A 15,787-nucleotide genomic window follows, 5' to 3' on the forward strand; every position below is an offset into this window, starting at 1 on the left:
TGATCTCCAGATAGGAAGCTTCACCCAACCAGCCATTAAACAATTAACCAATACACAGCACCTAAGAAGCTATAGAACAGGTAGTTTATTCGGTGTTGGAGATGAAGCATGCTACGTGTGCTGTTGTTGGACACAGACCTATATGCTGGGTGCTATTCTGATGATACGTTGGATCATTTTCTCCAAACATACAAGGTTTTAAAATAGTAATTGGGAATATATTAGCTAACCCTGAAAACAGGTATGGTCAATGCAGGGCAGGATAGCCCATGGTCACACATCAGATTGCAAGCCGCGAGGTAAATGAATATCTGTCCAGCCAGCACTATCTACTCCGTTCGCTAGCATCAGTAGAAGGTCCATTATGATGCGTGTCTACAGCTGCCTTAAGGTAGCCTAAAGAGTAGGTGCATTGGGTGGCTGCAAGAAATAGTGAAGATGAAAATCACTGATAGCTTGAATAATGATTGAACATGTGGATGTGTATGCACTCAGGTTTTCAGCCAATGCACTAGACAGGTCTTGGTGTGAAAGAAGTGAAAAGGAAGAAAGGTTCCATTGGGACAAGGGGCCCTCCAGACATGCTCAGAGAAAAGTAGCAGTGGCAGTGACCAATAAGAGGAGTGTTGCTCCAAGTACATGGATGCAGAGCAAGAAAAACATGTCACGAGTCAAGGTCAGTAAGTTCATTTTAAAAGAGCTTAACCTATCAACTAATCTCCACTATGCCCACATCTACCAACAGTATCAATCAGTATTAAATCCTTAATTTCATATTTTATTTCACAAACTTGGCACAGCAGCACAACTTCATGCCCACACCTGAACACATGGCAGCTGTTCCACCATGACAGCCACAGGACACTCATCAACACACTTACTCCTTTCTAGCAGGGCAAGGTAAAATGTAACAGTAAGCAGTAGCAAAGGAGGCGAGTAACACCTGCATGCTTTAGGCCCAAAGAGACAGTGTTTGCTATCAAGGGCAGGAGCACCAAGATTGTGAACAGTGGTAAGGCAGAGACGATCAATGAAGAATCAGCATATGTAATCTTCTTCTCTCATTTCATTAATTCCTCATGCTGTAATATTTTCAGACTGAGAAATTGCACAGGATATGCCCTTGATGATGTTGGTTAGCCAGTCAGCCCACCAAGGCTGCAGCCACACATGCTGAGAAACTGAAGTCTGAAGCTGGGCACTCAAGGTCATTGTCCAAAGGCTATCTATAATCTCCTCCTCCACTGAAAGTTACCAGCTGTCCAGCCACGCTGCAACGATTGGGTAGCACTGTCTAGGAGTGGCAAGGCAGATAAAGGCACATGGAACACAGGCTCTTCCTTCACTTTGTGTTGTACTGCTTTCTCCTTTTCTTTGTGCTCCTGCTCCTCAGCTTCTTATCTGATAAGTGGTGCTAAGGGCTGCTCCCTCATGATGGCAAGGCTGTGCAGCATAGTGTTACAAGTCACACTACTAACAACTGAGTACCCCACAGCTCCTTCAGTGGTCCAAGGAGTAGAAGTGCTGCTGGAGGCCAGCAATGGCATGCTCTCAGTATAGTACTGCTGTGCCCATGTGCATGGATTCCAGACTAGGATCATAACCACCAGTGGCTAGCCCTTGTCATTCAGTCACCAGCTGTGCGTCAAGTATAGGAGGCACAGATTACTGCAGCAGAAGGAAGGAATAGTGACTACTGCCAGGGTATCAGGCACTTAGCTGCCATGATTCACTGCTTGTAGTCGCACAGAAACTGCACATTGAGGAAATAAGTTTCCTTCCAGTTCATAAAGATAGCCGAGCTGTCAAAAGCACAAAGGAAAATAATCTGTGCATAGTCATGGCATCATGCACCATGGGGAATCTGGCAATCAGTACAGGTCCTTTTCAAAACACTGGCTCTGTTTCCACAGATGCTGTTAGGCCCACAAGTAAACACCTTCCAGTTAACACTCCCTTATAGATGTTCGACTATTAAAGCCAGTACTTTCACCCAGAGCTATTGCTGTAGTAAAGGTGTTATCACATGATCTCTCAACCTCCCTCTCACCCTTCTGTGAAAATCCCAGAAATTTATGGTTTTCTGGATGGCTACTCTGCATCTTCTCTCAGCATATTACCTTCCCCATAAACAGCCAACCCCAAGTCAACTCAATATTGTTTTTCCCATTTCATCCTCGATTCCTTTGTTTTCAGCTCTTCAGTCTGAAGTTTAACAGCTGAAAATTGAATTCTCTATCTCTTAATGCAAATTTCTAAACTATTATTTACTTATAAATACACTTTACCAGAGCCTCATTACAAATGCACGCATTTAGCACTTTGTCTCTTTTATCTATTAGCTTGTCTGGTAAGTTATCGCTATTAACCTTTCCCCAGCTTAATTAGATCATTTATACACACAGAGGTATGGACTTCTTTAGGGGACATGATAATTCCCCACAAAATATATAAAAACATACCCCGCCTCAGCCTCCTGTTGTATTAAGAAACTGATTGCAAGCAATCATGCATGTCAAATACAAGAGAGAAGGTGAAAAGCTAAAAGATAGCACTTTGGTGACACCAAGCATGTGGGTTATAGGAAAAGATTAAGTGAGCCAAAAAGTCCCATAATTCTCAAGTTCATGAAAAGAATAGGTTAAAAGTATGTCTGAGAATAAGAATTAATTAGATTTCAACAATGATGAATCAGCATGGAGCAAGACCATAGATGGAACATATTTAGGGGAAACAAAGAAAAGGACAATCAAAATATTGTCAATAAAAACACAAAAGTTTGCAGTTCATGAAATTGTCAGGTGGAAGTTGTAAATGAGAGAAGATTCATCTATTTGAGAATGGGTATTTTCTCGCATCTTGTTCAAAATTCAAACCAGAAAGAGAGTTTTCAAGTTTTGACAGAACTGGATTTTGAAGGTGAAAGGTGTCTTTGGAATGAAAGAGGAAAGGGAGCTCCCCTGAAGAAATTTATCAGTAGAGGGGAAACTGAAGTTTCACTGGTGTTGTAAGGACAAGACTGTCAAACAGTTTAGGGAAGAGCTACAAGTTTAGCTGGTAATACTCATTTTGGTGTGAGGGGAAGGTCAAGAAATTGTCAGCTGTGCAAGAATTAAAACACAGACAGTCCCCCACACCCACCCACCATGACACTAAACAAACACACAAAACAACATGCACATACTACACAAACATTACACACACTAACTTGGAGCTGACACTACTCCCTTCACTTCATTAAATGGCCTTGATGTTATCTATGGATGGAGTAGTTGTGAAACCTTTACACAAAAGCACAATCACAAAACGAGAAAAAGAGTTTTACTTCATTTCTCAGTTTAACTATGGAAATTAACCTCAAGTCAGTATTCAAAATCTTTGAGATACAAGATTCGGCATACACAGCATATCCTTGATAGAGGATCAATAGAGGAATAAGACAGAAACCATTTGGAAAAAAAGCTATTATAATACTCTCCAGAACAACCGAAAACCCATAATTTATTGCCTACATTTCAGGAACACAATTACTGTCTTAATGACTATAAATCTAAATTCAAAGCTGTTTATATCTTGTTACTTTCTGGCATTCAATTAGACCGTCACTCTATATAGCAGCAGTAATTACATCATAACCATTAATCCTTCTGTGAATCATTAATCAATACTATCTGGCCTGACCAACATCTGTCAAAACACACACCAACCGGGTGAGGATTGGAAATAGCAACAGAATATATTACTTAGAAGCAAGTTTTCTCAGGGGAAAAGACTTCAAAGCCTCTTAATTGAAGCTTTGAAAAATCTGAAACTAATTGAGACAAAGTGTTTTCTATGACAAAGTCCATTACCAGGGAACTCAAGGTGAAAATAAGTGAGGAGGTAAACAGGCAGATTTTTTCCAAAGGGAGTTTTTTTTCGTACTTGGATGGCCTACTAGATTTGGACATTCAAGGAACACTTGAATAGCTTTCAGTTGAAAGAGACAGAAAAATGTGAACAATTTTGGACTTTTTTTTAAATTTGAAAATTGGTGTCTAACACTGTGTTGGTTGCAAGATTCTGGTTAAATGACATTAAGCATTTCTTAGCAGAATTTCAGCACAAAGCAGCCCAACTTGGGGATGACATTGATGGAGCAGAGTAGAATGTGTGTTAGCATTCAGCCATAATACAACCAAAATTAGAATGTCAGTATTTACATTGCCTACCTTCCCTAGAACTAATATTCGAACCCCAAATTCAATGGCTAAACTGGTAGAAATTCAAAAAGGAAAATGCTTTTAACTCTGCTGTTCATGAAATGAATTGTAACTGGATAGGTTCATGCCTCACGTTCGGGAGTGTTAATTGATTTCTGAATATCTCATTGCATTAAATGCAACCTCACCCCAAATTGGAGCTCAGCTTGTGGCCAGGTCCACAGAATGATGTTATTAGAACTGCATGCAATGCTTCACAACTGGTGCTCAAATAATACACCATATGGAAAAGAAGGCCAAAATATTTATAGTTTTTGCCTTTTAAAGGCACGAATCATTCAGATTCAACCAGCTTTAAGCCCCAATTCAAACCAGTTAAAACTATGCAACTTTAGAAAAAAGATTTCACAAAATGAAAGAAATGGCAGGAATGTGAAGCTGATGTTAAAAATCAGATCAGCCATGATCTTATTGAATGGTGCAGCAGGCTCGAGGGGCTGAGTGGCCTACTCCTGCTCCTAATTCACACGTTCACATGTTAATTGCTTAGAAAGTACAGCTAGCCCACTGTTCCTAAAAGATGGTAGACTAAACAAGAACATGTTAAACAGAAATCACTTCCTCATAAGAAACATGTATTAAAGATGGGTGATGTTCCTGACCTGTAACTGTTACATTAAAAACCTAATGGATTGCCTTCAACCTAAACAGCCCAAAACTATAGTTTACCTCTAGCTCATTGTTTTCTGATCACAGCTTCCCTCTCCTCCATGCCACCTTTCCCATACCACCTAGTTTGATTGCTCCTGCTCATTACCCTTCAATCAACCCCGTTGCTGCTTACCAGTTGCTGCCCTGTCCCAAGTCCTCAGTGGGAGAGGGAGGTGACGAGTAGGGCAATGAGTGGGAGAGGGTGAGGGAACAGGAAATGATGTGTGGGAGGCAGCGAGGAAGACAGGTGCAAAGGCAAGCAAAGTGGCTGTCGTTTAAAAAAAAGTGTGATTGGTTCAGGAATCTAGCTAAAATGAAAATGGAGGCAGCACTATCCAGCTAAATTCCCTAATTTACAAACCATGCTCAAGCAAAAACAAGCTATTAGAACATAAATTAAACAGGGAAACCTATAATCATGAAATGGTGATTTACCTCCAGCCTTTTGACTATCTCCTTAATCTCCTCAACATTATTAAAAGTCCGGACAAATATGCACTCTCCTCGTTCATAGAAGATCTTGATAGTTGTGAGGTTTGAAGTCCAACCTATAACATCCCTGCAGGAGCAATTGAACACTACCTGCTTGGAGCTCTCTTCAATGAGCACCACAAACTCATTGGAGATTCCTAGTAAACAATCGATTTCAGCAGCACAACTGTAGTCCTCTGCGCGGACACTCCATACAATCGTTCCCAGACTATACATCTCCGCATTGGCGTAAGGCTTCGATTTCTCTTTCTTTTTTGTCGCCAAAGAGATAAAGGGAAACTTTCCAGAAGGATCGATCGGTGTGTTAGTGACACTATTCTCTGCCAGATCTTTCAAGTACTCCTGCCGTGTCCTTGTTGCCATGGCACGGAACTTTTCAGACTTGTGAGCTGCATTCTCTGCATTAATCACTTTAGCAAGTAAAAAGTCCCGGAAGACAGATGACTTGGGGAAGGTGACATCTTTCGGAATTGGTGGGCCAAACGCAGGCACATCTTTTGACCTTGCCACAGCAACGCTGCAAAAAAAAACCATGTTATTTTTATATGACAATTTGAAGAGGCAAGTATGGACCTTGGCACACCCAATATATTTTTTGAATGCTGTGAATGATGCTGTTCTTTCTATCCTTCAGACTTTCAGATGAATCTATTTCAGTTCTCTGAGAATCTCCCAAACTTGAGATGTGTTATGTGCTCGTCACACCAACCCAGTACTACTTAATAGCAGAAAATATCACTGTCTCTAAATTGTCCTGCACATAAGAAACAAAGATTATACCTATCATTAAAAATTGTGCATTTAATTACACACTGGCAACTTGGCATCAAGCCAGAATGAGAAGCCGCATAGGAAATATATTTTCCTCACGTCCAAGAGGCTTCAAATCTCAGCAGTAGCTGCAACTAGAGCCGGACTCTGAGCAATGACATGTCTTCAGACTAACAAAGGTAGGGAGAAGTAGAAAGCGGATTTCATATCTTGGAGCAATGGCCTGGGAAGAGACTACTGGCTGAAAAACTTCACTCCCAAAACAGATGGGTCGGCAGCTGGATGAAATGTTAAAATACTCAAATGGAACCATAATTAGCTCCAACCTGCTCATTTTGGAGTTTAATGTAAGCCGGACAAGCGAGGCTGCCAACCCACTCCCAGGAGATGGGATGGCAGTTTAGATATCATACAGAAGCTGGCAGATTCTGAGTTAACCCACTTTGCAGGTTTAACCTTGGCCAGGCAGAATTCTTGAGCCTCGGGATACCGATCGGCTAAAAGAAACAGAGCACAGCTTTGAGCAGATTGAAGTGCTTCTCCCCCTCCACCACACCCCATCCTCCAGACCCCCAACTCCACCAAGCTCTTCCTCCCTGCTCACACTGGTGTTAGTAATCAAACCCCATCCCCTTCCAGGATGAGGATTGGCCCTCAAAGCAAAGCTTGGCATGTGGAGCCAAAACTCCAAATTTCTGGCAGTAACCCACCAAACAGAAGCCTGCAGCCAAAGAACTACACCTGTCATTACCAGCCATCCTTTTTATATTAACAATAAGGCCAGAATAGAATATTTCTTTTACAACACAAAGGCATTTTCATTTTACTCACCTGTAACAGACATTTTCAGTACAAGGATTGTGCACTCTCACTATGACAAACACATGTTGAAAATGGGAGCGAATGTTCTTTGGAGTGAAGGGCATGGCTCCAGGCTCTTGCAGTACTATGGTCACAATATCATTCCCAATGTGTCGTTTTCTCAGAAGCTGAAATCAAAAACGGGGAAAAAAATAATTCTCAGGCTGCCGTTAAATCAGGGTGACACGTTTTGCAAATTCTCAAGAATTAATTATTCTCTTTGGGAAAATGAGCTTAAAAATGTCAACAAACATGCCAGTTTCCTCAGAGCCACTGCATTGAATTTTGTGAAAATGAAGGAAATGTGACAGACACATAGTCACAAATCAAACATAAAACAATGCACAATTTGGCAATTCTCAAGCCATGAGGCATTGAGCTCATTGTCATGAAGAGAAACTTTCACATTGGTGTACCAGGGGGTTGCTCTTCTGAGGGAGCAGAGTGGCCCATGTATAATCTGACTTGTGACTACCAAACACAAATAGTAACTGCAAAGCATGAATCCCACAGAAACTTGACAAAGAGTACTTAATACAAAATAATCAAGAATCTTCCCAACCCCTCATGCCTCAGTGGTGTTGAATGAAGATACTCTGATGGGCAACGGCTTGCCATTTTACAATTCCTTTATTTGAGAAAACATGTGGGGGTACAGTATACGAGTAATTAAGACTTAGCATGTGGCCATGATGCGGAGATGCAGGTGTTGGCCTGGGGTAAACATAGTTAAGAAGTCTCACAACACCAGATTAAAGTCCAACAGGTTTATTTGGTAGCATAAGCCACTAGCTTTCTGAGCGCTGCCCCTTCATCAGGTGAGTGGCATTCATTGCCCTGAGGAGGTGACGGTGACTTTTCTCTTAGAACCACTGCAGCCATTGAGACAGGGCTCCTACTGTGATGTTAGGTAGAAAATTCATAACATTTGAGCAATGGTGAACAATCACTGAAAACATCTCAAGTCAAGGTGGTGTGCAATTAGAGAAAAAAAATTGGATATGACGTTCCCACATCATTCTCAGTGCTGGAGTTCATAGGTGGAACTGGTTTTCAAAGTAAACATGGGCAATTTCTGTCAGCATATTAGCCTTCAGACAGCATATTAGCCTCCATGAACTGACTGTGAAGGGGGTACATACTGAGATCAATGGTAGAAGTCCAGATCAAATAAGAGTACTTTTGTCTCGAGTTGCATTTAGTTCTTTGAGCACTGTTGCAGCAGTACTCATCCAGCTGAATAAGCATTTCAGCATATTCCTGATACAAACCTTGCAAATGGTGATTTGAAGTGCCAGACAGCCTACCTATGAAAAGTACCGACATGGTGGCACAGTGGTTAGCACTGCTGTCTCATGGCACCAGAGACCTGGGTTCAGTTGCAGTCTTGGGTAACTGCCTTGTGGAATTTGCACATTCTCCCCATGTCTCCATGGTTTCCTCTGGGTGCTCTGGTTTCCTCCCACAGTCCAAAGATGTGCAGGTTAGGTGGACTGGCCATGCTCAATTGCCCCTTAGTGTCAGAGAGATTAGCGGAGTAAATATGTGGGGTAATGGAAAAAGGGCCTGGGTTGATTGTTGTTGGCACAAGCTCCATGGGCCAAATGGCCTCTTTCTGCACTGCAGGGATTCTGTGATTATCCAGCCTCTGCCCTGCTCTATTGCTGCAGTATTGCTATGGCTATTTGACCTTTATTCAAGATTATATGCTGGTCATCCTACATTGAAGGGCAGAAACACACTCATCAGGAGAGAGACTTAGATATAATTCACCCTTGGATAAAATACCTTGGTCAACACAAATGCACAAAAAAAGTGCTCATGAGGTGATGTATCAAAGGCTGCCAACAACTGAAGACCTCCATTCACTCAGCTTTCAGGAAGAAAGAGGAACGTTGAAAATAAAACAACTGAGCCCTGGCAATTATCGATGTTTGCTGTTAAACAGAAGTCTAGCATCAAGGCCACTCCCCAGGTCCCATATATTGTGTTATGATGTTAAACTAATAATAATCAAGTCACTTGAAACCACAGCTGAACAAAAGAAAAGTTCTCTCTTGGTGGACATTAGCCTACCTGCTGCTTGTTGTTTGGTGTGTAAGGAAGCAGGGTGGAGACGTGAAACATGATCTCGTAATCTTTGTATGTCGTGTAGAGGGAATGGGTGCCAGTTGAATCAGCTGAAAACACAGGAAGGCAGGCTTAGCGCAATTATTGGGAAAGGAACTTGAATACAATGAGGCCATCACACAACACATTGGAAGAATTTATCGAACAGCAATTTAACTTACTTTGCGGGAAGACTGCTCTGTGTTAATCACCTTCTAATATCATTTATGAGATTGACAGGAACTAATCAGCTCTGAGGGTCATACTTACTAGCAAATACAAAAAGCAATCGTGAAAATCCCTCAACAAAAACTTCAGCAATTAAGCACACAGGCTGACCTAACTACAACTACTTAAATGTTGAAATTTAAGAGTTGAAGTTCAAAGAGTACCCATAGGGAAGTTTAAAAGAGCCTAGATTTAAAGAGGCAACTAGATTGATTGGAGCACCGTGTAATTTTCTGATTAATAGAGATTGAGGTTGGTCAGAAGTCAGCAATATTAGATATATCGTTCCAAATTTAATTTGTATTTAATCTTCAGTGAAATGTTCAAGGAGTTCAATTAGTATTAGATTAAAATCTTAGCTGTAATTTATCAGCATCCTGAGGTCTACCAACTTTGGCACGCAGTGGGGCCTCATGTAAGAAATCATGATTGACTACCTTCATGCCTAATGACTGCAGTCGCCTGCACATATGGAGTACGCTGATAGTATTTCTCTTGCCTTTCTTTGTTGGAGATAGAGTGATAATAGTGTGCACAGTAATAATAAAAAGCTTGTGTGGAAACCATAGGCACTAATCCTCCAAGCAATGCTAAAAGTTGCAGAAAGGGCCTCCTCAGAAACATTTTCCAATCCTACATGTGGAACAGGGCATTTTCTGGACAGAAGGTTTCATCCTTGATTGATAATGTTTGTCTGGCTTAAAAGGTTGCAATCTTTTTATTCAACTTTTTTTTCCAAGATCATGTGAAAATTTAAACTTTCAAATCCTGATTTGTGTGTTTATTCTCTTATCATCGTTACGGGTTTTAGATGTTTGTGACCTGCATGTACAGGTACTGCTGGAGGCAAGGCTGTTGGTAAACTATTTATTGAACATAATACTATCTGAATACCATACAAACTCAGGCTTTACACAGCACTCCTCGCTATACCCTCTAGTCACATGATCAACTGATGATGGAAACCATGTATTTACATATTTAGCATTAATCCTTTATACAATATTTATGATGTTTTTCATTATTTGTTACCTCACAGACTTTCTTTTCAATTAGGAAATTCTGTGCTAGTTCACTTGATACTGTATGTGGTATTCTGAAATGGCTTCGTTAAGACTAAATTTTGCGATCAAAACAAGATAAGCATAAGCCATTTTTCAAAGATCTGAATTCAAAGAGCTGATTTTTATTGAACTGATGTTAAATTGCAGATGTATACTGTGTTGCACTGGGCTGGTAATCAATAAATTGATTCTTTGGTTGATTACAGTAAAATGGCACTGCACTTTATAACCTGGCTCCTCACTGGAAAGAAACATGGATCAAAATTATTATGATGCAAGCACATATTTCAAGTTTTACGATGTATAGCAAATTCATTGCAAAGCTATGAATTTTAACAAAGTTACATGTACTATGATTAGACCCTTGGCTGCTCAATTGTCAAGTCACCACCCTGTCTGGAACTACAGATTGTAGACTAGGGAGATGAAATTCACAGCTGGTACTGAGTTGATGGGGCTCAACCAGAGCTCCTTCAGCACCACTCCACAAGGGCAGAAGAGGGAGGATAAACAGGGCTATCACATATCATTGTTAGGCAAGGGTGTGGAGCGTCACTGAACTGAAGCAAGCAGGCAGAGTTAAGACACAGATCAAATAATCCAGCTGAACGATGGAACAAGATCAAGGAACTGAATGGTCGACATCTGTCCCCAAGTTCCAACCATTGCTCTCCATAAACACAAGCACAACAGAATCAGAAATGAAGCCTTCCTGTGATGAAAGTCTTAACACTTGGATTTAGATTTTCTAAACACATCAGATTAATTTTAATGAGCAATAATCAGTATAACAATCAGAAAATGTGGATTACAGAATTTCACCTCAAACATTGTACAATGGCTAGTTGGGCACTTCACAAATTTTTTGTTGCATCATAGATGTGACTGCAAGGAACATTTTGGAAAGAGTGGGAATTCTTGCGATAACAGTTGAAGCATCAGCCTTTGGGGGCTGCCTGGGTCTGCACGTGCACAAAAGGGCTTCATCATTACTATCAATGCCAGGGCACAGAAGAGCTAGCTATTCCATAACAACATGCTATAGATCAACAGGATGGGAGCTACTGAACTGGCAAATTAGATAAATAGGAAAGTAAAGACTCAGTGGAAAGGGATGGTGCTGGGCAGTGGAAATAAAAGCAGATCAGAAGGAATAAGCAGAGAAATAGACAGACTAATATACAAGCAAAAAGAATGGAATAAAACCAAAGAATAACGTCAAATTGACTATTTTTTCAGGAAAATGACAGAAAAAGAAACTACACATTACTGAGAACAAAACAAAACAAAAATAAAATTGATATTACCCACTCATTGATTGTATCAGTGGGAAAGGGAAAGGGGAGAGAAAGTGACACACAAAAAAGGAATTCCTAAAATGTGCGCAGAACTTCTTCAGCAAGAAAGAGTAGATGTGCAAAGATAAACTGGTACATAAGGTTACAGATCAACAATGGGATTTTTGAAAATTTTGTTTGAAAATTCTGTGGATAAGAAGTTAGCAACAGACAAATATTGAACAAGAACGCAATTTGCTAAAAATAAAACAGGAGAAATTAGGAAAGGGATTAATAGAACATTAAGAAATGCATAGGGGAATAAGGAAAGTGAATCTCAAAAATATTCTGCAATCATCTATAAAACTTAAGGGTGAATTGGGAGTACGAGTAGGATCGCTAATCCTCCCAGGGATCAAACATGCATTGCTTAGCAATTTGAGAAAAATCATAGGAAATTAAAACAAAATCCCCATGTCTTTTTTAAAAACACTTCCCATGTTTTTGAACATCTTAATTTATCAGATACGCAGATAAAGGAAATGGAAAATACAGACTTCTAGTAATGAATTATCCAATCAAATAACAGACAAGTCTTTTTCCAACAGGTATGCCAAGATCATCAATCACAGAAATGTAAATGTTACTGAAACTAAAGCACATCATCTCCTCAAAAAGGGTTCAATACCGGCCTGCCTTCTGGAAGTCAATTGTATCCCTGCTCAGTTAAAACTGCCATGGTTCAGACTTTGTCCCTTCCCAGCCAACCCGTATCCCACCCATTTTTGGGTCTTAAAATTACATACAATCCAAGCCAGGCAAATGAAGGAATTGAATTTGGGCGATATTTGTTGAGTTTCAACTAATGTCAAAGAGAAAAAAGCCTTTTTCTAAAAGAAATGTAAAGGAAAGCCTTCAAAAAACCATAGTGATGCACTGATTACAATATCTAAAATCCCTGATGATTTTACATTTCACATGCATGCATGCATTCTGCTGATATCATCGTTCATGAAGGCCAGTCATTAGCTATTACTGAATATCTCAGTTGGCTAATTTCTAAGCTATAAAAGACTAAAGTAATTTTTAAACCCAAGTAGCCCAATGAAATTCACTTAGGTCACATATGAGGAGCAGCTGGTAGGAGTAAGACCCAGAGCTGACCAATGATCATATTTCATTGAGTCACTACTTTCACCCTAGGATATGGGGTAAAGGGAAACAGAGGCACAGTGGGGAGAAGCAGCAGCATTTTGTGACCATTCAAGATTGTCTATAGCATATATTTACTTAGTTCAATGCATTTCTAAGGCCTTACTTTTGGTGTCGAGCTGGGCTCGATATTTGTCGAAGCCCTTGAGACGCACTTTGTCTCCCAGCAATTGGAGAAATTCTTCAAATGCAGAGCCAGCCACTTCATTGTTGTACATCTCTTCCTCGGTGCTCTGTCCAGCTTTACAATACATTACCCCTACTTTGTGCTGGAAGCTAAGCTGTTCAAATAAAAAGACAGATGGGTTACAGCAATGGGCCTCTCCATCCCAGTGGTCACAAAAAAACCTCAATAGATTGACAAACCTACTCTAGAATACAGCATGATGATCTTTCCTTTCAAAGCAAATGAAGTAAAGACTGAAAGGACTTCAGTAGACCACGCTACTTGAAAGCTTGCATAGAGTTCCTAACTCTATGCATCTTCTACAAAGGTTTTCTGTGAGAATCTTTTTATGGAAATCTCAGGATCACTGGCACAGCCTGCTCTTATCATTCATCCCTAGTTGTTCTGAGAAGGTAACAACACAACTGAGTGCTTGTGATTGACATCAGAAGTCAGTCAACCACACTGGTGTAGAATTGAATCCACAGAGGCCAGATCAGGTAAGGACTGCAGGTTTCCCTCCTTAAATAATGTTAGTGCAGCAGTTAGGTTTTACAGCAATCCAAGAGCTGTACGGTCATTAGGTTATATTCTCAAATGGCAAAATGGAGTTTGCATTCATGTTGCAAGTTGAAAGTAATTGGAGTGATTACAGGAAGCTCAGGTGAACAGCAGCACTAACCCAGGCAAACTAGAGACTTTAATATGCAAAGCATTTGTTTTACTAGGTAGTAAAAGTTAGGTCATAATCATTTCCCATCCTATAACCAATCCAAATAATACATACAAACTTGGAATTGTTAAAGACATCCAATAAGGTTCCGTCATTCATAAGTAATGCCATTCCTTTACTCCGTTCATAATTGGGATTTTCACCCTTGTTTGGAAGAGGATAAAAGATCATGGACAATCTTGTGGCACAGCGGGCAGCGTTGCTTCCCAAGGCAGAAGCTCTGAGTTTGAGTCCCATCCCAAACCCTGATGGCCAAGGAAGATGTGTACATAATGTGCCAAAAAAAAGTTGATTTATCAATCTGTAAATGCTTCCAATACAGGCCAGTGGAAGGCAGTAAGCTGAAAAGGAATCACTCCTGCCTTGTGATGAAAAGTCCATCATCAACCATTACCATCACTGTCCAAAGCTCCAGATTACAACAGTATGTACAAGTGCATGTTGCCACAGCAACTCGAACTCCGAGTGATCTGTCACACACCACCACCAAGCTGTCTTGACAGAACGCTTGTTTATCTGCTCTTTTCACTTTATAGTGAAACCTTTCACCATTGCGATATTCTGCTTGAACAACTATGACAGCAAATTCCTGACTTGATTGTTATTATCCTGAACAAATGTCAACATAACCAGAGACTGAAATTCTGATGGATCACAAAATCTTTACAGGAGATGAATGCACCAACATGCACAAATCTAACACATGCTCTATTTTCTTGATGCTTCTGTGTTCATACCAATTTCCTTTCCTCTTTCCCAAATAAAAATCCAGTTAGCTCAGTATTTACTACTGAAGACAAAACAGCTCGAAAGCGGAAAGTGTTTCAGATCAGTGAATTCAATCTTTATTAATTAAATATATGCACTTTATTAAGAAAAAACAGACTGTACACTTTGAATGTGGGAGTCTTGTCGTCAGTATTCTTTTGAATATCTAACAATGAATTAAGAGCAGCATTAACATTCCTCTTCCTCCACTTATAATTGCTTAAACAGTGACTGATATCTCCTTTCCTATGATGTGAATAAGAAAGCTGCTTTGAAGAACTCAGTGAAAGACACATTGTGAAACATGATTCTTCCAAACATCCTTAAGCAGCTACCTCTAACTGGTCATTATAAACAGCACATACTTGCCCAACTCATTTGAGCCAAAACCCCAACCATGGCATTGATTAAAAGTAATAACATTCTAAAGAAAGCAGGATTAACCAGAGTAGAATACTCACCCCTTGTTCATCCAATTTCATAAGCTGCTCTGTGACTTTGGGGGTGTTCAGGCCCAGTCTGAGACAATGAACACTGAGCTCTGGTACGGCAAATTCAAGTACTTCTTTCAGAGGTATACCTCTGGCTGTGCCATGCTTCGCTGTTGAAGGAACTGCGTCTTCCAATATAGAACCTCTTAAAGTGGTAAGCTGGAAAAACAGTATCAAAAGAGATTTAATCTCGCTGCACCTGCTAACGGCTTAGCATGTTTACCCAGTGAGCAGCTGTGTGGCAATGACAAATGTTCCAGATGCGGGGGTAGTAATGGGAGCAGATTAGCAAAGAAAATGTAAAATAAGAAGAGATTTAGTGTTTGCATGTTAAATTGAACAGGATTTGCAAAGCTATGTTTCAGTGGCGGTCAGTTGTAGAGCCTTTCAATTAGAACCAGAGTCCTAAATTCTGCATAACACCCTGGGTGAAACTACACATCCAAATGACACTCAAGGAGGAATGTTTGCTTTCTAGTAGCACTCCAACTGATGACCCTGAGCAAACTGTGGAGAGAACATGTTTGTGCAGCCGTTGAATTATCAGAAAGACCCTCCATAGTGTGCTGCACTGCATTTGAACCCATTCTTACAAACAACTAATGACCCAACTGCTGAGAAATGACCAGTGCTCCTAAGTATGTTGCATCATTTTCTGCAAAGCAGTTGTGTTGTTTAAGAAGAATTTTTCTTGTATTGCTT

The 15,787-nt window shown here is 40.3% G+C and overlaps 1 protein-coding gene across 14 annotated transcripts in view; it reads right to left on the reverse strand.

Moving 5' to 3' along the window:
- sipa1l1 (signal-induced proliferation-associated 1 like 1) overlaps nucleotides 1–15,787 on the reverse strand; it is a 349,286-nt gene that overhangs the window by 96,447 nt on the left and 237,052 nt on the right. For all 14 annotated transcript variants that reach the window (XM_080203040.1, XM_080203046.1, XM_080203047.1 and 11 more), the window contains 5 exons: nucleotides 15,056–15,244; nucleotides 13,034–13,208; nucleotides 9,114–9,217; nucleotides 7,008–7,165; nucleotides 5,349–5,922 (listed from right to left, as the gene is read on the reverse strand). In XM_080203040.1, the coding sequence (XP_080059166.1) occupies nucleotides 5,349–5,922; nucleotides 7,008–7,165; nucleotides 9,114–9,217; nucleotides 13,034–13,208; nucleotides 15,056–15,244 (1,200 nt within the window). The remainder of the gene's footprint in view (nucleotides 1–5,348; nucleotides 5,923–7,007; nucleotides 7,166–9,113; nucleotides 9,218–13,033; nucleotides 13,209–15,055; nucleotides 15,245–15,787) is intronic.

This window comes from Carcharhinus amblyrhynchos, chromosome 14, assembly GCF_965287045.1.
Source record: "Carcharhinus amblyrhynchos chromosome 14, sCarAmb.v2.hapA, whole genome shotgun sequence".
NCBI lineage: Eukaryota > Metazoa > Chordata > Chondrichthyes > Carcharhiniformes > Carcharhinidae > Carcharhinus > Carcharhinus amblyrhynchos.